Raw genomic sequence first — 24138 nt, 5'->3', positions numbered from 1 at the left:
ACAACACGTTTAAGTTGAGGCCTGGAGGCCTGTGTCCTCAGTGTGGTGAAATGAACCTTTAGATCGACCTTATCCAAAATACATTTCTGATGAGGAACTACAGCACAGTAGTACCTCAGTTAAACACAATAACTGCACCTTATTTTTCATCCATAGACTGTATATAAAGTCATTTTGAGTAACAAAAGCCTGTTCAGGTGTGTCTGCCATCATAGCAACATTGCCCTGTTGGCAGTAAGATTTTTGCTACTACTGCCATTGTCTACATCTGCAACCTCTTTCGTGCTATTTCCAATAGAAATAGCAATGTCACTTAACTGCTTATTCATACCTAACAATATGAGTTCCTCTCCCGCTGGGTTGTCCTCTTTCTCCTTGGAGTGTGAGAAAATGGTAGGCACAGCGGTGTCCTTCAGGCGAGCCCTTCCCTAAAAAAAGTAACATAAAATGATTATGTTATTGCGCAGTAACTGCAAATTGATAAAAAAGGCATCCGTGTTAAAGCTCTGTAGATAAAAATTGTAGTTGCTACGTAAATATTAATAATTACTTTGAAAGATTACTTAGACTAACTTTGGCTGTGTCACTTGGAGAAACAAAATGTCACAAACATTATGGTATGTGGGCTAGAAAAAAAATTGGTACAGGATCTTTCCATTAAATGCTATGAAATGTGAAAATTGGCAAAGAAAAAAGTTATCTTGTTGGGTTATTGGTAAAGTCTTCATTTAGACATTAAATGTATTGTAATGTAATGCAATAAATATTTTGTATTATGATCAACACTTAATGGTGGTGGTGGACCATGATTGAGGTGGCAGCCGATGGTGGATCCTGACGATGGATTATGGTGGATCCGATCGTGATGGTGGATCCTGATCGTGGTGGCAGCTGATCGTGGACTATGATTACAATAAGACTGCTTGATATACAATATGCCTACTCAGACACTCTACCATTACTGACAATAACTCCTCAATTCATGCACTTTCCATTATGCTACAAACTGTTTATTCGAATCAATGTTGTAAATATCCTTATCTTGCTGATGTTCTCCTTTACACGCGACATCTATTGCACTTCTGTCCGTCCTGGGAGAGGGATCCCTCACATGTGGCTCTCTCTGAGGTTTCTACGTTCTTTTTCCCCTGTTAATAGAGTTTTTTTGGTGTAGTTTTTCCTTACTCTGGTTAAGGGCAGATGATTTCACCCCCTGTTCAGCCCTATGAGACAAATTGTGATTTGTATTTATGATCTATACAAATAAAATTGATTGATTGATTGATTGAATGATTGATTGATTGATTGATTGATCAATTTAAACCATCAAGTTGCTTGTTTTCTCAGAAGTTATTAAAACATTTCTGTGTACCCTGGTGTTAATGCTCAAGTGTTGTCTCTCAAAGTGTTCACTGCAGAGATGAGAATTCTTCTGCGGAGTCCAGTTCTGTCTCTTCATCTTGAGCATCCACAGGTCTAGCCTCTCAGGATCACCTTGAGGAAATCTACACACACAAAAAACAACATAAAATAATATATCTGTTAGGTTACCTTCTTCCTAGACCTATTTATATGCAAACAATAAAATGTCAATAACTTCACTCTTTGTAGATATCACAGTTCACATAATCCATCTGTTACATTCCCTCTTTTTGTGTTATTATGGCCCTATTTCTTTCACTTATATTTGAAGTTATTTCATGTTCAAATAGTTACTAAAACATGCCACATTCACGTTTGTAACACACAGGTGACATAAGTTTAAGTGAGTGTGAAAGTGGACAATTAAAGACTGAATGCAACACACAAAGTATTCACTGAAACCACACATAATGACACATCATCCAGTAAAACTAATATTATATATATATACCCATTATAATGATAATTACTATATATAATTATATAATTATATATAGTATTATGTATATATAATAAGAATTACTATTATATACCCTTGCCAGATGTAAATAGCATTAACATTAACAAATAGGGTTAGCCTCAATAACAAACTCTTAAGTTGTTATTCCTGTGACCACGCTTACACATGACAAAAGCAATTTTATATGACCACAACTTTAACGTTCACATTGTGTAACTTATTCTCCACATTTTTAAACATAGAAACACTTCTATGTTTAGAAATGCGAACCGGTTTAATGAGACTGCCCGTTACTCAGCATCAGGTGTTGGCCAACGGCTAACACAAGCTAATTAGCTTTAGCTCGACATAAGCTCACAAGCTAGACATAGTGAGCCACCATACCTGCTAATTAGTGCTAAGGTTATTATATATAAATTAAATTAAAATATATTTTCACTCACCGAAAGAACTGGAGATTCTTAGACGGTCTGTTGGTGCAATTAACTGCACTGAAGCCATGAAGAGGTCGAGTGCAGCAACTCGAATCAGCCTGCTAGCATGCAGGCTATGCTAACGGCTAGCATACCGTCTACGCTAACGGCTAGGGGCGTGGTCTCCTGAGTGACACCTGGACACAGTCCGTTGACGCGGCCACAGTTGTCACTCAAGAGACCACGCCCCCCAATTACACGTGATTTCAAACCTCTGTATAATTTAAACGAGTGAGTTATAAATAAAATCGCCCCGCGTAGATTTGTCATGAAGGAAGAACTTAGTGATTAAGACTAAAACCGTTTTCTGAACCAGGCTGTAAACATGTTAAATTCTGCTCTAAATTCTGGCTGTTTAACATGGGAGTCAATGGGAGTTGAGTCGTTCTTGGAGCCAGCCTCAAGTGGCCACTCAGTGAACTGCAGCTTTTTGCACTTCCGCGTAGGCTCCATCGCTCAGCCCGGGTTCTATCCGCTCGGCAGTGATGATGTAATGATCGTGGCGAATGTGTTTTATTAATTAGCAGCGCGTTGTGCTCTCTCGGCCACCGTAGTTCTCTCTACACAGCGCAACTCTTGTCCGCGATTCCGTCGGAGGTATTTTCCGGTTGCACTGTGGTCCGCCGCTCTAACGTGTCCCCCTGTAACACGGTGGAGTCGTGCAGGCTGTTGTGAGTGGAAGTGAGTTTGTGGACGGACCCGTCGACACAGAGACAGAATCCTCAACTCAGGACTGTGGTGAGAAATGGGAATATAAATAAGAGTTTCTGCTGCAGTTTGACACTTCACCACAGGGAAAGTGTTTTTATATTTACAGCAACGAAGCAAAGATAGCAACACTACAAACATATTAACTATTACACGTAACAGTCCTGTTTTCAAAATCAACATGAAAATAGCATCAGTGTTGTTACCTGACGGTAAAAGTACGGTGGCCCTGAAGGTCAAAAAACCGTAGTGTTTTCTGAAATTTGTTTCTAATTTGTTTGCAAAATATTGTTCTTTGTGAAATGGTGTTTTGACCCTCAGGGCCACCGTAGACACGCCCATCTCTGTGTAATACTGTAGTGAACATTTGTTATTTTCTTCAAGTAAAGTAAAAATAAGAAAACACATCTACGCTAACAAAAATTTGTTTTGCCTCAATTCTTTATTTAAAAGAATAGTAAAAAGCGATTGCTCAACTATTTCATCATCACATTTTTCTTTCTATTTAAACTTTTTTGCAAGTTATTTGCATCTTAAATATTTACGATGTCGTGGTATAGTTGCATAACATTGAAATACGCAAGTGCACTACAAATATCTTCAAACTGTACTTACACACTAAACTGCTGTTGCATAATGATGTCGTACAAATTTATATTCACAAGTGACCTAACTATCAATAAAACCAAACCAATTTTTCACAAAAGCAAGTAGTAATAAGGTCACATAGAAAAGTTTTAGATCACACATAAATTATAAATACTTCTGAAAAGATAAAACCATATGATTAAATCAGAAATATAGCATAAATTCCTGATAAAAAATGGCAGTGCCTCATTAAGTGTCTTAATCCCTCAAAATAATCTCAAAAAGGCAGCTAAGAAGAAAGAGTTTAACAACATTTAAAGATGAATTCCAATGCTAAGAGAACAGCAAAGACTGTGAAGGAGCAGCTACAGGGTTGTGTAGTTGTTTTGTGTTAGTTGATAAAACCGAACTATCACTACTTTATATGTAACATGGTGTGTTTTCCTCAGCAGTGGCCTGAAACCACACTCTGAAGCAGAATGACGTCCCCTTCACCCCATGACCGCAGCCGGAATGATGACGAGGACGACCCGGTGGATCGGATGATATCCCAGACTGGATGTGCCGAGCTGCACTACGCTGTGCAGGAGTGCATGGCTGAGCACCAGGACTGGCGAGTGTGCCAGAGCCAGGTCCAGACTTTCAAGGACTGCATGATGGATTTCCAAAAAGCCCGGAAAGAACAGCTGATGAAGCAGCGGCCAATGTCCACTGAGTCTGCTTCCAACTGAACTCACCAAACCACACAGACAGACAAACACACACACACACACACACACACACACACACACACACACACACACACACACACACACACACACACACACACACACACACACACACACACACAGACACACACACGTTTTGAATGAAAACACTGCACCGATTTTTAGGTGTGTTGTGGAGAGCTGAATGATAAATATGATTTGTTGATCACAACAGACTTTCATGCTGATTTATTTAAGTTTAAATTAGTTTATGTGCATGTTGGAAGAAGTTAATTTTTCAGTTATGTACTGCACTCATAACATATCTTGGTCAGAACAGTTAAAAATATTATTTTTGTGTTTACGAATAAACAACATAAATTATTGATCTATTAAAAATAATACTCTATTTGTCATTTAATGTATTTGTGTGGTGTCAAGTGAAACTTAGATCACCTCTACTGATATGAAAGAAAGAAACACTTTCACTTCTGGCTTGGTGACCTGAGGCTTGAGTGTATGTCCTCAGTCAGGTATGGTGAGGACACATTGCATTGCCATTGCAAACTCGACTTCTAAAATATTCTGCAACAAAATGTGGGGCTATCAAAATGTAAAATATCTGATATTTATTTGTATTAACTATAATATGTATTTAAATATAAGACAAGATAAGTTAATCCTTTATTAGTCCCACAGTTGGTAAATCTGCAGTATTACAATATGAACAAGAGCAGAAGGTTTCCAGGTTGGTCACACTGGCCAGAGGAAATCACAATGTTTGCGAACTTGCTGGAACAACAAGTTTCTTTTCTTAAAGTATGATGATGCTTATTTAGACGGAGGTTTTGTGAGTCTGACTCATCTGTGACTAAAACCTCCAGGTATTATATCAGCGCGTGTATCATATTTTATTTTGCTAAGTTTGCATGTTTTTGAAAGTGGCGTCATGAGATACTTAAACTCACTTTTTATCATTCAGAGCAATGATTGGATGTTTATTTTGAGCACCAGAGAAGTTCAGGCGGAGCAAACAACAACCTGCTCTCCATGGATCAAGGTAACCTCAATAATAAGAGTTTTATCTCAGGAGATCAATGAGGACATAATATATCTTCCACTGTTCCCTGGTCAGATGTATTTTCTGCGTGTGGATGAAGCATCAGACAGAGCTGCTGCTGCACAATCCTTTAATTAACAGAGAATCGGGTATGGAGTAGCCAGATTTGTATTTTTCTGCTTTTGAATGTATTTTATGAATGTATTCTATGTAACGGTAATGAGATTACACAAGGGTTTTTTGAGGTCTAATGTAGAATAAGATGTTAATGTCCTTGTTCTTTAGACTGAAGAGCCTTCACACAGAGGCCGACCTCCAGCACTCAGCCTCTGGAGCTCAAATATGTCTTTTCCCGGGACTGTTTTAAACGACTCTGTCATCGTTCATCCTCCAGGCTTCTACATCATTGGATTTCTGAAGATTCCCTCCGTCAGCGTCTACTTCATCTTTCTGGCTTTTGTCTACGTGGTCACGGTTCTCTTCAACAGTTTGGTGATCTATGTAATTGTCTCTAATCGTTGCTTACACACTCCAAAGTTTCTGGCTGTGGTCAACCTGGCAGTGATCGATTTGGTCCTGAACACGTGCACGATTCCCAGCATGATAAAGATATTTCTCATGAAGGATAACTTCATTCCATTCAACCTATGTTTTGTACAAATGTACGTGTATTACACGTGTGTCTCATTGGAGTCGTACGCTCTTGCTATACTTGCTTATGACCGGTTGATTGCAATATGTTTCCCTCTGCGTCAGAACTCGTTCAACACACTACGAAGCATGTCTTGTATTGTCGGCCTGACGTGGTGTGTTGCTCTGGGAGTGACGGCATTTACAACCATTATAATGACCCGACTGTCTTTCTGCAGATCTGTCAGTGTGTTCAGCTACTTCTGTGACTATGCACCTGTGTTCAGACTCGCCTGTAATGACTACACCCTGCACTGGTCTGCAGCTTCTGCTATGACTTTTGTGAGCCTCGGACTTCCCTTGATCTTTATTTTTCTGTCGTACATCAGCATCCTGGTGACAGTGTTCAGGATGAAATCTTTAGGAAGTCGATTCAAAGCTTTGGCCACGTGTGTTGAACATTTAATCCTTGTTACTATATTTTACATTCCTCTACTGGTCATTTTCATGATTGGGTTTTTTCTGAGAGTCATTGAGCCGGACCAGCGTGTGCTCAGTCTGTCACTGGCCTCCTGCATCCCCCCCTGCGTGAATCCTATTGTATATTCATTGAAAACTAAAGAGATAAAAGTCAGAGCCCTGGCACTGATCAGAAAACATAAAATCAGCACACTACAAAAAAACAAATCTTGTTGGGTCAACAAAACACAGCAATAATTTAGGATTAATGGTTTAAAGCCTGTACTGTGTATAATCATATGACAAATAATAATCACAACTTTAGCATGAAATAATGCAAACATATTCTTTTTGCTGTGTTGAGTCAACTGATGAATTAATAAATGTATAATTGTTTCATTTTACCCCTGTCGTGTAACATCAAGCTTAATAATATTTAAACTGTCTTTTGTTTCCCCACATATCCGACTTATTACTGTGTAGATGTGATATAACTGTTAATAAAACAATTTTATCAAAAGAATAATTTTGCTCATCAGTAATGCTTCACACATTGATTGCACCACATATACACTGTGGCTGAGGGGGTAAAGCGGTCGGCGGTTTGATCCCAGATCCCCCTCTGCTTGCCAAAGTGTCCTCCAGGTTCTGTTCCTCACACACACACACACACACACACACTGAAGATGGTTTTGGGCAGACTGACCCTGCAGGGAAACTCCCCTCATGTCATTATAAAATCTTGTCATTCATTTTGCAGGTTTGTCACATTTCAAACCACTGCAGAGTTTAACTGATGAGAAATTTTACTGATAAAACTGAACAGGGTTGATGTATCGTTAGGTCAGACATTAGGGGTTACATAATAATAATAATAATAATAAGGGTTAGGGTTAGATCTTTATTTATAGGGCACTTTACAAAGTGCTTTACAAAGGCAGCAAGTTAAAAACAGAGCGATCATAAGACATCAGGTTTAGAAGAAACAGGTCAAATAAATAAGTGTATAAATACCAGTGCCGTGTAAAAATGTTCAACGAAATAAATTAAAAGAGAGTTAGGACTCGGTAAAATCAGGAAATGCTCTCCGATGTAATTCCTGTAATTCAAGAAAAGACAAATATCTCAATATTATGATTCACCAACTTAATTTCAGTATCATTTTCTGGTGAAGGTGACCTACTGTATAACTGATTCATTCCTCATCATTATCCATTGAGGGTCATATGAGAGCAGGAGGTCGGGGTACTAGAGGCAGGATACATCCTGGACAGCTCATCAGTCCATCTCAGGGCCGACATACAGAGACAAACAACCACACATTCACACCTACAGGCACTTTAAGGGTCTCCACTTAACCTGCTACTGTGTTTAAGCTGAGGGCAGCGTTCAGAGTAACTGAGGAAAACCCCCACAGGCACAGGGAGAACATGGAACCTCAACAAAAAACAGGTTTAAAGAATCAGAACACTAAAAAGTGTGTAAAGTGCCCAGGTGTATCATGACAAGACAAACAAAAAAGGTCAGAGGTGCAATTGGAAAAAAGCAACAGGAAGCCCGCCATTTTGACTTTAGTGGCCATATTGGCCATTTTCCACATTTTTACTTTGACGAACTTGTCGTAGGGCTTTCATCAGATCAACTTCATATTGAGATGAGTGTCATTTAAACAAGATGGAGATAAAAACTGACTCAAAGATCGATTTTTCGTCACACGGTGTGACCGTGGCGTGGCGTCAAAGTTTGATTACACGCCATCAAAACATGAGGTTCTGTATCTCTGACATATTTGTTCCAATCGAGTTCCAAACTAGACATGTAAGACAAGAGTCCCGGCCTGATGACATCTACACAGAAATCTTGACTTAAAATCACAGCGCCACCTGCTGGCTACAGGAAGTGACATGTTTTTACTTTGATGAACTGCTCCTGGCTGCTTAACAATATACAGCTCAAAAGAGCTCAGTCAAGTCATTGGATCATGGTCAGAATTGTGACATTTCCTCAAACCGTGTAAACATTGAGGTGCGGCGAAGGATCATCCTTCGCCAAAGGAGACGATGTTGTCATAACTACAGTGTGCATTGTCCTATCACTGCCAAACTTCTGTCTCATGATCAGAGACCAAGCCTGAACAGCTCTATGTGTCAATATTTCCTCAGTGTCATAGCGCCACCTACTGATTCGCCATGAAACAGGAAGTACTTTGTAAATCCACTCTGCATTATCCAACCAACTCCGAACTACTGACCTATGATCACAATCCTGACCTGAACACATCCATATATTAATATTAGTTCAGGGTCATAGCGCCACCTACGTTACGTTACTTTTCGTTACTTTTCGTTACTTTGTAACTTTTCGTTACTGTTAGTTACTTTTCGTTACTTGTCGTTACTTTGTAACTTTTCGTTACTTTGTTACTTTTCGTAACTTTTCGTTACTTTCGTACTTTTAGTTACTTTTGTACTTTTAGTTACTTTTGTACTTTCAGTTACTTTTCGTTACTTTCGTTCCTTTTCGTTACGTTCGGTACTTTTCGTTACTTTCGTACTTTTAGTTACTTTCGGTACTTTTAGTTACTTTCGTACTTTTAGTTACTTTCGTACTTTTAGTTACTTTTTAGTTACTTTTGTACTTTTAGTTACTTTTTAGTTACTTTTGTACTTTTAGTTACTTTTTAGTTACTTTTGTACTTTTTAGTTACTTTCGTACCTTTAGATTCTTTTAGTTACTTTTTAGTTACTTTTTAAATACTTTCGTACTTTTAGTTACTTTTTAGTTACTTTTGTACTTTTAGTTACTTTTGTACTTTTAGATTTTTAGTTACTTTTTAGTTACTTTTAGTTACTTTAGGTACTTTTTAGTTACTTTTGTACTTTTAGTTACTTTTAGTTACTTTTTAGTTACTTTTGTACTTTTAGTTACTTTTTAGTTACTTTTGTAGTTTTAGTAACTTTTGTAGTTTTAGTTACTTTTTAGTTACTTTCGTACTTTTAGTTACTTTTTAGTTACTTTGGTACTTTTAGTTACTTTTTAGTTACTTTTGTACTTTTAGTTACTTTTGTACTTTTAGTTACTTTTGTACTTTTAGTTACGTCACGTCACTGTACGTTATGTTACGTTACTTTACGTTACTTTACGTTACGTTACGTTACGTGAAGTAACTAAAAGTAACTAAAAGTAACGAAAAGTAACTAAAAGTACGAAAAGTAACTAAAAGTACGAAAGTAACTAAAAGTACGAAAGTAACGAAAAGTAACTAAAAGTAACAAAGTAACGAAAAGTAACGAAAAGTTACAAAGTAACTAAAAGTAACGAAAAGTTACAAAGTAACGACAAGTAACGAAAAGTACAAAAGTAACTAAAAGGGAAACGTAACGTGTCCAAATAGAATCTTCTTTTAACTGTTTCCCACAATCAAATACTGATGACTCTAATACATCAATGTATCAAAGATGAGGCAGTAGAATATATGTCCTTACAAATTCTACTAATATCATCATATCATACCTATTATCTAATAGCAACAAGTAAAGTAAATTTTTGTGTTTATATTAATTTGGTAAACTTTTTCAATGTGGACTTCTGATGTAGTTGTTGGGATGAGACAGAAGATATGATACATGAACATGTATTTATGATATATAGAGTTCTGTACCTGGACTGGCTGTAGACACCGGGGCAGTAGAAGAGAGCCGTCATGACATACTGCCGAGGGACAGATGCTGCAAAGCACCAAACTGATCCCATACAGAGAGGTCAGCATGAACACCAAGAGGGTCAGCAGGAAACTGCGGTGGTTTGCCTGTCCGACACAGCTGTTTATCGTGCAACACCTCAACACAAACACACAAACACACAAACACAACACAGACCCACAAGACAAAGATCTGTGAGACCCAAGCTGACCTGGATATGTTGGCTCCATATACCTGCTGTATTTAAAATAACTCAGTAGATGTAGTATTTGAAGTTTACATTTGAAAGACTATTGAATATTTCCTGGTCAGACTATCATGTGGGTTATTCTAGTTTGGTGGTAATAGATTCAGTATACTCACAGTATATCATGGTTGGTTCTGGAGTTTATATCTATAAAGTAAATGTGAATAATAAACAGGAAGATTAACATCATATATACATTTTATTCTTTTGTCTTTGAGGTTGTAAGTCTATTGCAGACAATGAAACAATTCAGAAACTGTGCATGAGGTATAAAGAGATTTATAAAACTGACATCATCATCTTTAATGTTCTTGGCAGTGTGCAGTTCAGGAAAGTGTCTGATAAAGCTCACAAACAAATAGACACCCTGTCTTCCTGGTTGGCCTGAGACAGATCCCAGTTTACCAGTTTTCTAGTTCAAGTTTACATTTCAAGACATTTTTGCTGGGAGCAGTTTCCATTTAAAATCAATTTTGGATGCAAAGAGTTTTTCACTTGAGCCCCGCTCCCAAAATGTCTGTGCACGGCCCTGAGGAAACCAGTGGGTACAGTAGGAGTCTTTGCTTAAGACATGAACGTTGTTGTGTAATTACAGGACAGTTATCTAATCTGTCATAATTCAATATTCACTTTCATGATGTGGTGTGAATGTACAATTCAAAGAAGTATAAAGATGTTATAATATCAAATCCAACCCACCAGACAGTGGTGGTCCAGACGCCGCAGGATCCACAGGTTCGACAGTGTCTGGCCCGGAGGTCGCATTGTTTTGCACACAGAGCATCTGCTCCACTTTTCTGTCAGGGCAGGAGGAGAGGAGGAGGAGGCCGCTGATTGGATGGATCCATTAAGATGTGTAGAGTCCTTGTTAACCTCCTCACTCTGGCTGTGATAGGAGGTGGTGTGAAACCCTGGGCCTCTCTTGGTGTGAATGAGAGATCCGATGGTGAGGATCATCCCAGCAGTCACAGTGCACAGCTGCAGATGGCTGACGTCCCCACACGGTAGAATCTCTGTGATGAAGAGGTAATACATGTAGGCCAGAGAGAACAGCGCCAGAGTGAGGAAGAAGAGGGTGTCTCCTCTTGCGGTGCGTGGTGTAGTAGTACCAGAGGACCAGGCTGGGCAGAGCTGTCAGGACGATGATGCCCAGCAGGTAGTGCAGCGCTGCGGCTCGGAGCAGCAGAGGCAGCAGCACCAGGGCCGGGATCATGGAGATCTCCAGGTTGTCAATCAGGGCCCCGAGAACAGGAGAGTGACATCCGCTGTGAGGGGGTTTGTGTCTCAGCCACCTGCAGCGCACACATTCAGGCAGAGTTACAAACACTTGAAAATAAAAAAACTTAATTAGGAATGATGCTAATACACTTTCATTGATCAAACTAATAAGATGATATGAGGAAAAATCACATGTTGTTTTCTTATTAGAAGGGTCAGACCCTGTAATTTTAATATTGTGCTTTGGTGTGATGTCACACGTGTTTGGTTTTAAATAAACTGTAAAAAGATAAATAAATGGATAAAATAAAATGAATTTATGATTAAATACATTGCAACATGAAGTCATGAAGTCTCAGAAGGATCTGGGGCCCTGGGACATTTCTTCACTCGGCCTGAAGTTTATTGTACTAAAGCAGGGATTCCAAAACCTTTGAGTCCTTGATGCCCAAAATAACCGAGTCAGAGATATGTGACCCCCATTATCCCAAAGGATATTTTAGCTGAGCTTGTTCACAAAAAATCTCCCATGTGCAATGTTTCCTGTGGTGCTGTAAACTGACCTGCTGCAACTGATGCTGTCACTCATCTGTCATAATCACCATGCATGGTTATTTCCATGGTTTTATTCGAACAAGTACTTTTTTAGCTTTTGGAACAATTATGGCTAAAATATGATATTGAGAATTGCATCTAAATTGTATTTGATGTCTGTAAATCACCTTGTGACCCTTTTGTGTCTCATTAAAGGTCATACTTCTTCTAACCTGTTAAAGGCCTCGTCCAGATCTTCACAGTCACAGCAGCATCCGTACTGGTAGATATCACACTCGCAGCAGCACATGGGATCATCTGGCTCCGGAGGCTTTAACTTCTCCCATTTCATTATGGCTTCCTGAAGTTCACAGGGCAACTTCGTTCTCTGGAGCGATGCACAAATGAACTACACCATTAAAACAAACTATTAGTGCAGGGAACATATCTATGGAAATGTACTGACAGAATCTATAACACAAAAACACACACACACGATCTATAACTTTGAAAAAAGCACATATATACATACATATCAACATATATATAGGAGCAATTATCGTAATTATAGAGGGTTTACTTTACATCTGAATTGGCAGCAATATTTCATCTATCTTACTGTCTATAATGATATAAAACCACTTATCAATTAAAAGCAACTAATTAGGGCCCGAGCACTGAACGGTGGGAGGCCCTATTGATCGCTCTCTCCACTAACCGCAACAGGCTTCAAAATGCCTGTGCTCGGGCCCGTTAGTGCTACAACGTAGCCCTAGTTATTATTATTATTGATGTTATTATTATTATTATTATCTTTGTTATTTATTGAACGACTTTAAAGACTCTGTAAGTTACGATGCCAACTACAGATCAGTGCTACATGAACATGAAACACATACAAGTGGGTGAGTAATTATAAAAGCAAATAGGAATCTTAAATTAAAATCTACTTTTCCAGTTGTAGTGATGAATGCAAAAGTCGGTGGTGAACAATGAATGTACTTTGCATACTGTATAATGAAAGCTCCAGAAAAACATTATTGTGCACATCCACTTGTTCCCCTAAAGTTTTTAATTGTTTTTATTCTTAATAGGTGCAACTGAGATTAATTAGCGTGAAGTTTAAACACAAGAAGCTTCAGTTGTTTCAGACAAGGTCGTTAACTATGACTCTCTGGTGACGTTTCTCTCATTAGAGTCGTTTTGTTGGCTCACAATCGTCTGTTTAATGAGAAATTCATCCTCAGGGAACTTGATGCAATAGACGAGTCTGTTGCACTGTGAAAACCAAGTTCTCAAAAAGTTCTCAAAGTTTTATAAAGTGTCTCATGAAGCTGTTGGAAGAGTAAATTTATTTGTATCTAAATAAGCAACATTATTTCATGTGACCAAGCATAAGAGAGAAACTGTGGACCTCCTGACTTCTTCACTTCTTCACAGGAGGTCAGAGGTCGTCCTCAGCAGGTTGGACGGTTTCTTTGCTCATGGTCAAAGTGGACTGGATCTCAGCTGTTTGATCAGGAAAGACTCAGACTTAATACTGAATTTATATGAATGACAAACTTGTGAATCAAACCTCCACATTTGTAGTTTTTGTCAATTATTAAGTTCAGGGATATTAAATGACTTAAGGTTATAAGGTGGTGATGAAGGGAAAAGGAACCAATCAACCCAATCATTACATAAAAAGATAAAGACCAGAGTTGCCAAAGAAAGTGGTTCACATATTATAAATAAAATATATGAAATCAAGTCTTTAATACTTGAACCCAATTATTATCATTATTATTTGTATTATTGGTATTTGTAAGAAGAAGAAGAAGAAGAAGAAGAAGAAGAAGAAGAGTACTAACAACAATCATGTTGTATAGCACTTTATAAAACACTCAGTGTCATATCTCAAATCATTTAGATCAGAACAATTAGGAGTTTGTTTTGATCCAGTTAAATCCAAATCTGACCTCTGGCGCTTCTCTCTATGGATTCAATTAAACGGCTTTGACTTCCTCTGTATCAGTTGGACGTAGAAATCTCTGGAGGTTGATGAGGAAAGTATATTTTCTGCCGTCAAAGAGTCCAACAGCTGCTGCAGACACTTCTGCTGCAGGAGTCGCTGTCACGCAGGGTTGAAGTCAACCTGGAAATCAGGTGAGATTCTGTGACTGAGTTTTTTGAACTGGACTAAATATGATGTAAACCCTTCAGTGATCCATGTTTACACCGTGTTGTGATTTTCTCTCTTTCTCAGACTGAAGAAGCTGTGTGAGCTCAACTATGTCTTTTCCCAGGACTGTTTTAAACGACTCTGTCATCGTTCGTCCTCCGGGCTTCTACATCATTGGATTTCAGACGTATCCCTCCGTCAGCGTCTACTTCATCTTCCTGGCGTTTGTCTACGTGGTCACGGTTCTCTTCAACAGTTTGGTGATCTACGTCATTGCCTTTAACCACTGTTTGCACACGCCAAAGTTTCTGGCCGTGGTCAACCTGGCAGTGATCGACGTGATCCTGAGCACGTGCACGATTCCCAGCATGATAAAGATATTTCTGGTGAAGGACAATTTCATTCCCTTCAACTTGTGCTTGGTTCAAATGTTTTTCTACTATGCTTTTGGGACTCTGGAGTCGTGCGCTCTTGCTATACTTGCCTACGACCGGTTGATCGCGATATGTTTCCCCCTGCGTCACAATTCCATCAACACCCTGCAGAACATGTCTTGTATCGTGGGCCTGACGTGGTGCTTTGCTCTGGGAATCATTGCGTTTTCTGTGGCTGTAATGAATCGACTGTCTTTCTGCAACTCTGTCAGAGTCCTCAGCTACTTCTGTGACTATGCACCTGTGTTCAGACTCGCCTGTAATGACTACACCATGCACTGGTCTGTGGCCTCTCTGCTCACTTACCTGCTCCTCGTTGGACCCTTCACTTTTATCCTCCTGTCTTATCTCAGCATCCTGGTGACAGTGTTGAGGATGAAATCGCTGGACAGTCGGGTCAAAGCTTTGGCCACGTGTGTCGAGCACCTGATCCTCGTCGCTGTGTTTTACATTCCTCTCATCACCATTTTCACCATAGGGTTTTACCTGCGAATCATCGACACGGACCAGCGAGTGCTGAGCCTGTCACTGGCCTCTTGTCTTCCACCCTGCGTGAATCCCATTGTGTATTCTCTGAAAACCAAAGAGATCAAAACCAGAGCCCTGGCGCTGGTGAGAATAGAGTTTGGGGCAGACCGTTTTAAGAGCAAATCTCGGAGGGTTCTTCCAGTGAAAAAAAAGTGATTGAAGACAGATGAACAGAAAAATGGTTGGATTTAGATTTTAATTAATTTATAATTTACCCTCTGCCTTTGTATAGTTTAAGTCATTAACAGTATTTGAAAAAATGAGCTGAATGGCTTTCAGAGGAGGCCAAATATAATAATAGGTAATTGGTCAAATATAAATAAATTGTTTCTTTACAGTTTGTTTTTCTCTTGAAGATTTTATGCCGTTAATGTAGTTTTAACATCTTTGTGCTCTGTTTCTTTTCAAATGATTCCACTTTTCTGTTGGAGAAACTGATGAAACAAAATGTTTGCTTTTCATCCCTGTACATGTACTCATCATCTCATTCTTACTCACAGTATGGAGAATGATATTATGATGAGGGGCTGCCATCTAGTGGGTCTATGTGCATAGTGCTGTATGAGTGAGGGGCCGTCAGGGTCATTCTTTAATTCTACATTTTTTAAATATTACAGATTGCAATGGCCACTGAGAAATGAGATTCTTTTGTTTTATTAACATGTATTTATGGGGAATTTTGACCGTATGTCTTTAAATAAGCATTATGATCAATAAAAGTGTTTAAAAGAAAGCCTCATATAAACTTTCGGTCGCTTGATGAACAAAAATTCACACGATAGCATTAAATGTATTGGATGAATAATTGTATAAACTTTAGAGCCCATTAATTAATTGGAAATTATATATATATATATATATATATATATATAAAATTTCATATAATTATATATATATATAATTTCATATAATTATATATAATTTCCAATTAATGAATGGGCTCTAAAGTATATGTATAAGTATATATATCTTTTCTGTATAAATCCTTGTTTAATACAAGCAGGTTTAAAAGTACTTTTACTTTGACAGTTAGTGTTCACGGTTTAATCGATCCTAGATGGACCATCATACATCCTGTCAATCCACTCATCACAAGTATTCTACACCCATCAAGTCTGTTAACACAAGGGAAACGTGTCCTCCAGGTTCTGTTGCTCCTCACACACACACACTGAAGATGGTTTGGGGCGATTGACCCTGCAGGGAAACTCCCCTCATGTCATGCAAGTGATTTTGTTAATGTTGCAGGTTTTTCACATTTCAAACCATTTCAGCTGTTCACTAATGTTGAGTTTAACTGATGAGACATTTCACTGATAAAACTGAACAGGGTTGATGTATCTTTAGGTCAGACATTAGTGGTTAGATCATAATAATATTAATAATAATAATAATAATAATAATAATCTTTATTTATAGAGCACTTTTCAAAACATATGTTACAAAGTGCTTTACAAAGGCAGCAAGTTAAAAACAGAGCGATCATAAAACATCAGATTTAGAAGAAACAGGTCAAATAAATTAGTGTATAAATACCAGTGCCGTGTAAAAATGTTCAACAAAATAAATTAAAAGACAGTTATAAAGAAAGTTAGGACTCAGGTAAAATCAGGAAATGCTCTCCGATGTAATTCCTGTAATTCAAAAAAAGACAAATATGACCATTTATGATTCACCAACTTAATTTCAGTATCATTTTCTGGTGAAGGTGACCTACTGTATAACTGATTCATTCCTCATCATTATCCATTGAGGGTCATATGAGAGCAGGAGGTCGGGGTATTAGAGGCAGGATACATCCTGGACAGCTCATCAGTCCATCTCAGGGCCGACATACAGAGACAAACAACCACACATTCACACCTACCGACACTTTAAGGGTCTCCACTTAACCTGCTACTGTGTTTAAGCTGAGGGCAGCGTTCAGAGTAACTGAGGAAAACCCCCACAGGCACAGGGAGAACATGGAACCTCAACAAAAAACAGGTTTAAAGAATCAGAACACTAAAAAGTGTGTAAAGTGTAATCTTATTATTATTATTATTATTATTATTATTATTATTATTATTGATGTTATTATTATTATTATTGTTAGTATTATTATCTTTGTTATTTATTGAACGACTTTAAAGACTCTGTAAGTTACGATGCCAACTACAGATCAGTGCTACATGAACATGAAACACATACAAGTGGGTGAGTAATTATAAAAGCAAATAGGAATCTTAAATTAAAATCTACTTTTCCAGTTGTCGTGATGAATGCAAAAGTCGGTGGTGAACAATGAATGTACTTTGCATACTGTATAATGAAAGCTCCATAAAAACATTATTGTGCACATCCACTTGTTCCCCTAAAGTTTTTAATTGTTTTTATTCTTAATAGGTGCAACTGAGATTAATTAGCGTGAAGTTTAAACACAAAAAGCTTCAGTTGTTTCAGACAAGGTCGTTAACTATGACTCTCTGGTGACGTTTCTCTCATTAGAGTCGTTTTGTTTGCTCACAATCGTCTGTTTAATGAGAAATTCATCCTCAGGGAACTTGATGCAATAGACGAGTCTGTTGCACTGTGAAAACCAAGTTCTCAAAAAGTTCTCAAAGTTTTATAAAGTGTCTCATGAACCTGTTGGAAGAGTAAATTTATTTGTATCTAAATAAGCAACATTATTTCATGTGACCAAGCATAAGAGAGAAACTGTGGACCTCCTGACTTCTTCACTTCTTCACAGGAGGTCAGAGGTCGTCCTCAGCAGGTTGGACGGTTTCTTTGCTCATGGTCAAAGTGGACTGGATCTCAGCTGTTTGATCAGGAAAGACTCAGACTTAATACTGAATTTATCATATGAATCAAAAACATGTGAATCAAACCTCCACATTTGTAGTTTTTGTCAATTATTCAGTTCAGGGATATTAAATGACTTAAGGTTATAAGGTGGTGATGAAGGGAAAAGGAACCAATCAACCCAATCATTACATAAAAAGATAAAGACCAGAGTTGCCAAAGAAAGTGGTTCACATATTATAAATAAAATATATGAAATCAAGTCTTTAATACTTGAACCCAATTATTATCATTATTATTTGTATTATTGGTATTTGTAAGAAGAAGAAGAAGAAGAAGAAGAGTACTAACAACAATCATGTTGTATAGCACTTTATAAAACACTCAGTTAAACAGTTCTATCAAAGAACGGTGAGATGATCGAACTCATCAAATCATTTTGATCAGAACAATTAGGAGTTTGTTTTGATCCAGTTAAATCCAAATCTGACCTCTGGCGCTTCTCTCTATGGATTCAATTAAACGGCTTTGACTTCCTCTGTATCAGTTGAACGTAGAAATCTCTGGAGGTTGATGAGGAAAGTATATTTTCTGCCGTCAAAGAGTCCAACAGCTGCTGCAGACACTTCTGCTGCAGGAGTCGCTGTCACGCAGGGTTGAAGTCAACCTGGAAATCAGGTGAGATTCTGTGACTGAGTTTTTTGAACTGGACTAAATATGATGTAAACCCTTCAGTGATCCATGTTTGTACCATGTTGTGATTTTGTCTCTTTCTCAGACTGAAGAAGCTGTGTGAGCTCAACTATGTCTTTTCCCAGGACTGTTTTAAACGACTCTGTCATCGTTCGTCCTCCGGGCTTCTACATCATTGGATTTCAGATGTATCCCTCCATCAGCGTCTACTTCATCTTCCTGACGATTGTCTACGTGGTCACGGTTCTCTTCAACAGTTTGGTGATCTACGTCATTGCCTTTAACCACTGTTTGCACACGCCAAAGTTTCTGGCCGTGGTCAACCTGGCAGTGATCGACGTGATCCTGAGCACGTGCACGATTCCCAGCATGATAAAGATATTTCTGGTGAAGGACAATTTCATTCCCTTCAACTTGTGCTTGGTTCAAATGTTTTTCTACTATGCTTTTGGGACTCTGGAGTCGTGCGCTCTTGCTATACTTGCCTACGACCGGTTGATCGCGATATGTTTCCCCCTGCGTCACAATTCCATCAACACCCTGCAGAACATGTCTTGTATCGTGGGCCTGACGTGGTGCTTTGCTGTGGGAATCACTGCGTTTTCTGTGGCTATAATGAATCGACTGTCTTTCTGCAACTCTGTCAGAGTCCTCAGCTACTTCTGTGACTATGCACCTGTGTTCAGACTCGCCTGTAATGACTACACCATGCACTGGTCTGTGGCCTCTCTGTTCACTTACCTGCTCCTCGTTGGACCCTTCACTTTTATCCTCCTGTCTTATCTCAGCATCCTGGTGACAGTGTTGAGGATGAAATCGCTGGACAGTCGGGTCAAAGCTTTGGCCACGTGTGTCGAGCACCTGATCCTCGTCGCTGTGTTTTACATTCCTCTCATCACCATTTTCACCATAGGGTTTTACCTGCGAATCATCGACACGGACCAGCGAGTGCTGAGCCTGTCACTGGCCTCTTGTCTTCCACCCTGCGTGAATCCCATTGTGTATTCTCTGAAAACCAAAGAGATCAAAACCAGAGCCCTGGCGCTGGTGAGAAAAGATAAGTTTGGGGCAGACCGTTTTAAGAGCAAATCTCGCAGGGTTCTTCCATGAAAAAAAAATCTGGACCCTGAGTGTTTTTTGAAGACGATTTTTAGGAAATTCCCCGAGCTCTGGGAGGTTTCTTAATTAGAAACAAGACTGTCACAAATCTTTGCCATTCCAGATTTTAATTAACTTATGAATTGATGCCTTTCTATGGTTTAAATCATTTACAGTATTCGAATAAAATGAGCTGAAAGGTTTCAGAGGAGGCCAAATGTAGATTATAAATAAATAGTTTCTTTACAGTTTGTTTTCTCTTGAAGGTTTTATGCTGTAAATGTACTTTTAACATCTGTGTGCTCTGTTGCATTTTAAATGTTCTGACCAGCAAATGAGTCTAAGATGTTCTTTTGGAGAAACTGATAAAAACAAGTTGTTTTCTTTTGTTGGAAAAAATTGAAAATGAGTTGGACTCACTAATACAACATCCCGGTACATGTACTCCTCATATCATTCGTATTCACAGTATGGACAATGATATTATGATGAGGGGCTGCCCTCTAGTGGATCTATGTGTATAGTGCTGTATGATATGTTGTTGTATGATGTGCTGTATAATATGTGAGGGGCAGTGAATCGCCCCTCACATATTATTTCATGGGACTTAAAAAATAAAAGTCCCATGAAATAAATAAATGTGGCATTATGAAATAAATGTACCGTGAAATAAATAAATGTCGTCTTTTGAAAAACATCACTTTGAAATAACTAATTGTATTTATTTAAGTAAATGGATTCAGTTATATATTTATAATTTGTTATATTTATATATTTTTTGCCATATATTTTTATTTCAGGGTTTATTTCATAGCCATATTTAGTTATTTATGTATTTATTTACCTATTTATTTATTTATTTAATTTCGACTCAAACGGCATTCCATACATAAACACATAGTGGAATAAAAGAAACAGCTGTTTCAAAGACAACGTTCATTAAGGGCAATTAAATGAGTTAAATTCCTATTAAAATAATGAAAAAAGAAAAAATTGTTATCTATATCATAAAGATTGTGGTTTAAATTAAATGTCTCTCTGCTCAGGCAGCACAGGGAAAACATCTGGAAGATAAACAAGAAGAATAAAAAGAAGCACAATGTGACAACAGGGAAACTGAAAGGACAAACAACGAGGGAGGAAGAGCAAGAGGAGGAGAGGCTGGTGACTAGAAGTGAGCGTTAGCGGGCAGTAAAGTTAATGTGCAGTTCAGCCTGTTTGTTATTCAATTCAATTCAAGTGTAGTGGAATAAAAAGTCTTTCTCAGATCATTAAAAAAAACAACAGCGGTTTTAAAGACAAGTTAAATTGATAATAAAATAATGAATAAAGAAAAAACATAATAGCTATGAAAAATATTGTGGTTTAAATTAACTGTCTCTCACATATTGGGGTTCACCATCGACCGCTGCTGTCAGATTTACACATGACAACAGGATTCAATGTAATTTACTGTTCTTCTCCATACAAGGACTTTAGCACGACTATGATACATGTTGTTTTTGTATCTTCAGTACTTATCCTCAGAACATTTTAGTTTTTATTGTACAAAGTCTTTATCCTGGCTCTGATCTTAAGCTCTATTTTATTTAAATTTTCTTCATTTTGTTTTATTTCATTTTATTCTTTTCTAATTTGTAATATTGTTACCCTTATATTTCTGCCCCTTTCGCCCTAATGTTAACTAATGTGTGATCTTCAAAGTATCTTTCATTGTTTCCTATTGTTTGACTCCAATTCTTCATTTCCACCTCGTAAAGCTCCTTGTAACTTTGTTTTTCAAGGTGCTGTATAAATAAAGATTATTAGCATTATTGTTGCTGCATGTTTTTAGAGTTACTTTCATGATGATCTCTGTTAACGAAAAAGTAAACAGCAAATATATGTTGTTTAAAATGAACTTGTCAATAAATTATCACATATTTAACATTTATTTGCTTAACTGAGCCTCGACAGAGTGACAAGTTATTCCTCTTGTTTCTGGAAACACTTTATGTGTTTTGATAGCAACATTTTGCACTTGTGAGCTGCTGTGATTATATTTATATGTTGTTGTTTGTACTTTATTTTCATTTTTAGACAAACATTTAGACATAAACCTTTTGTGTCTGCAATGAAGTTGAATATCTCTGAGACCTCTGACATATGAACACATTATCATTGTGCAGTTTCCAGAGTCGTAAAGAAAAATATCGACAGTGTTTTCATTTAAACACACATGTAATATTAACCTTTATTCACCGATCAGTGCATATACATACACATAGATAGGGATACAGATAGGTAGTGGACACAGTGTGTGGAGAAAGACATACAAACACAACACATAAATCATGATAGTAAAAAATAATTATAATAATTATATAACTAGAAAACAAATAATATAAAGACAAACAAACAAAGTGGTAAAAATAAACGTAATCTCTCAGGCTGGTATTTTGTTCTGTTCATTCAACACATTTCCACATTTCCTTTCTGTTCTTTTTTATGTTTACATTACTTTACTTTTCACGTATATGTTGTGGCATCAACTCACCGGCAACAGAATAGATTTGAGGATTGTTGAGTCGACTTTATTAAACTCTTCAAACTTTTTTTTTGTAGCCCTGATATCTGTTGTGCTAAAAGATCCAACCACTGGGATGTACAGATTTGTTTTTCCTGCTTTTCCAGTTGTTGTTTTCTTAATAATTGTAATTTCTTATATAATATTAGCTTTTAATGTTTTATCATATTTTAAACATACATAGTCACACTGGAATCTTGTAAAGCAACAGTTCCTGGTGAAATCAGTTATTTCCCCAAATAATTGTCAATTTGCAGTAACAACACATCACATCATTATCCAGCTACTGTCGACTCAGCTTAGATCATATTTTGGACGAGGTGAAATTACTAAGTCTGTTTCTTTTATAAAGCTTCTTGATGGAGATCAGCACCTCCTCCGTCTTCAGGGAGTAAATTATAGGATTGAGTAAAGCGGGTATGGTGTGTGTCAGAGAGGAGTTCATGATCCTGGCGTTGGGGTGGAGGGACGACGCCACAGACGCTATGTTGCTGCCCAGAATCGGTAGAAAGAAAATTGCCACGATGATGAGGTGAGAGGTGCAAGTCCTCAGAGCTTTGAGTCGCTCCTCCGCCGACGCGATCCTGCTCAGGGCCACGGAAATCCAGACATATGTGAGCACGATCAATATCAGAGGGAGGACGATCGCTCCAACGAAGCCAACGAAGGCCATTATGTTGCTAAAATACGCGTCGTTACAGGCCAGCTTGTACACCGGAGCGTGATCACAGAAGAAGCTCCTCACCACCACGGAGCCACAGAAGGAGAGGCGATCGATGACTCCCACGGTGAAGGCCACCAGGCCCAGGAGCGACGCCCACACCGACAGCAGCACGGCCCCGATGGAGGCTCCGGTCACGACGCTGTGGTACTTCAGGGGGAAGCAAATGGCCACACACCGGTCGTACGCCATCGTGAGCAGCGTCCACGACTGCACGGCCAGAAAGAACAGGACAAAGAACATGTTACTCAAACAGGCCTCGTACGCGATGTGCCTCCTCTCCAGCAGGAACATGTCCAGCAGCTTGGGGGTGAGCGCCGTGCTGCCGCACAGGTCCGTCACGGCCAGGTTGAACACGATCATGTATCTGGGCGTGTGGAGGCTCTTCGCCAGGCAGATCACCGAGAGGAGGAGGCCGTTCCCCAGGACAGTGAAGACGTACACAAAGCACAGGAACACGAAGTAATACTTCACGTGAGGGATGTTGGAGAAGCCGCTGAGGTAGAACCTCGCCGGACGAACAAACGTGGCATTGAGCAAGGCAGCAGCTTTCTCCTCTGAGCCCATTATGAGAATCTGTTCAGATGTTGAGAGGAGAGAATGAGAGAATACATGATAATAAAAGACGAGACAGGGAAGTGTTGTGACCAGACTCACCTCAGACTGAGTTGTGTGTGGCAGAAGTGACAGGTATATGTCATCCTCTTCACTGTGGGGGAGGCAGGAGGCCGGGTCACGTGGTCATAAACTACACACCAAAGTTATTGGTGTGTTTAACTCTGGTGTGATGATGCAATCCACTTAGTTCACTTTTCACCACAGGGTTCGTTGAGTTAACAAAGTCACAGTCAAGTTAATTTATTTGAAACAACCCGAAAGTGTTGTAAAGTAAATACAAACAAAGAGTGTACAAGTAAAATAAGAGGCTAAAAAGTGAATACAA

At 38.5% G+C, this 24138-nt stretch overlaps 5 protein-coding genes and 1 pseudogene across 6 annotated transcripts; 4 read left to right on the top strand and 2 right to left on the bottom strand.

The window, feature by feature from the left end:
• The first annotated feature begins 2935 nt into the window (after positions 1-2935).
• Positions 2936-4770, top strand: LOC118121659 (cytochrome c oxidase assembly factor 4 homolog, mitochondrial). Of its 2 annotated transcripts, none has more exons than XM_035177680.2 (2): positions 2936-3093; positions 4101-4770. In XM_035177680.2, the coding sequence occupies exon 2, from the start codon at positions 4131-4133 to the stop codon at positions 4380-4382; it is 252 nt and encodes an 83-aa protein (XP_035033571.1). In that variant the 5' UTR covers positions 2936-3093; positions 4101-4130; the 3' UTR covers positions 4383-4770. The 2 variants fall into 2 exon arrangements, with proteins under 2 accessions (XP_035033571.1, XP_035033572.1); XM_035177681.2 differs by having other exon boundaries at positions 2938-3093; positions 4104-4770.
• Positions 4771-5640: 870 nt separating this feature from the next.
• On the top strand, positions 5641-6970 carry LOC118121658 (olfactory receptor 2AT4-like). The gene has a single exon (XM_035177679.1). It carries the CDS (start codon positions 5761-5763, stop codon positions 6763-6765), a length of 1005 nt encoding a protein of 334 aa, XP_035033570.1. The 5' UTR covers positions 5641-5760; the 3' UTR covers positions 6766-6970.
• A 745-nt stretch (positions 6971-7715) lies between these two features.
• LOC118122491 lies at positions 7716-12559 on the bottom strand (annotated as a pseudogene).
• Positions 12560-14466: 1907 nt separating this feature from the next.
• LOC118122489 (olfactory receptor 1M1-like) lies at positions 14467-15489 on the top strand. The gene has a single exon (XM_035179207.2). The coding sequence runs from the start codon at positions 14482-14484 to the stop codon at positions 15487-15489; it is 1008 nt and encodes a 335-aa protein (XP_035035098.1). The 5' UTR covers positions 14467-14481.
• Positions 15490-18478: 2989 nt separating this feature from the next.
• On the top strand, positions 18479-19920 carry LOC118122488 (olfactory receptor 1M1). Its single transcript, XM_035179206.2, has 2 exons — positions 18479-18504; positions 18906-19920. The coding sequence occupies exon 2, from the start codon at positions 18922-18924 to the stop codon at positions 19918-19920; it is 999 nt and encodes a 332-aa protein (XP_035035097.2). The 5' UTR covers positions 18479-18504; positions 18906-18921.
• A 2211-nt stretch (positions 19921-22131) lies between these two features.
• LOC118122200 (olfactory receptor 146-like) lies at positions 22132-23857 on the bottom strand. The gene has a single exon (XM_047343342.1). The coding sequence runs from the start codon at positions 23760-23762 to the stop codon at positions 22779-22781; it is 984 nt and encodes a 327-aa protein (XP_047199298.1). The 5' UTR covers positions 23763-23857; the 3' UTR covers positions 22132-22778.
• Between the last annotated feature and the right edge of the window lie 281 nt (positions 23858-24138).

This window comes from Hippoglossus stenolepis, chromosome 15 (assembly GCF_022539355.2).
Source record: "Hippoglossus stenolepis isolate QCI-W04-F060 chromosome 15, HSTE1.2, whole genome shotgun sequence".
NCBI lineage: Eukaryota > Metazoa > Chordata > Actinopteri > Pleuronectiformes > Pleuronectidae > Hippoglossus > Hippoglossus stenolepis.
Note: the sequence above shows the minus strand (reverse complement) of the source record. Positions and strands in the feature narration are given on the sequence as shown.

Excerpts from the sequence above, each read along its gene's own strand:
- LOC118122488 (XM_035179206.2), top strand. The coding sequence starts at position 18,922 with ATGTCTTTTCCCAGGACTGTTTTAAACGACTCTGTCATCGTTCGTCCT.
- LOC118121658 (XM_035177679.1), top strand. The coding sequence starts at position 5,761 with ATGTCTTTTCCCGGGACTGTTTTAAACGACTCTGTCATCGTTCATCCT.
- LOC118122489 (XM_035179207.2), top strand. The coding sequence starts at position 14,482 with ATGTCTTTTCCCAGGACTGTTTTAAACGACTCTGTCATCGTTCGTCCT.
- LOC118121659 (XM_035177680.2), top strand. The coding sequence starts at position 4,131 with ATGACGTCCCCTTCACCCCATGACCGCAGCCGGAATGATGACGAGGAC.
- LOC118122200 (XM_047343342.1), bottom strand. The coding sequence starts at position 23,762 with ATGGGCTCAGAGGAGAAAGCTGCTGCCTTGCTCAATGCCACGTTTGTT.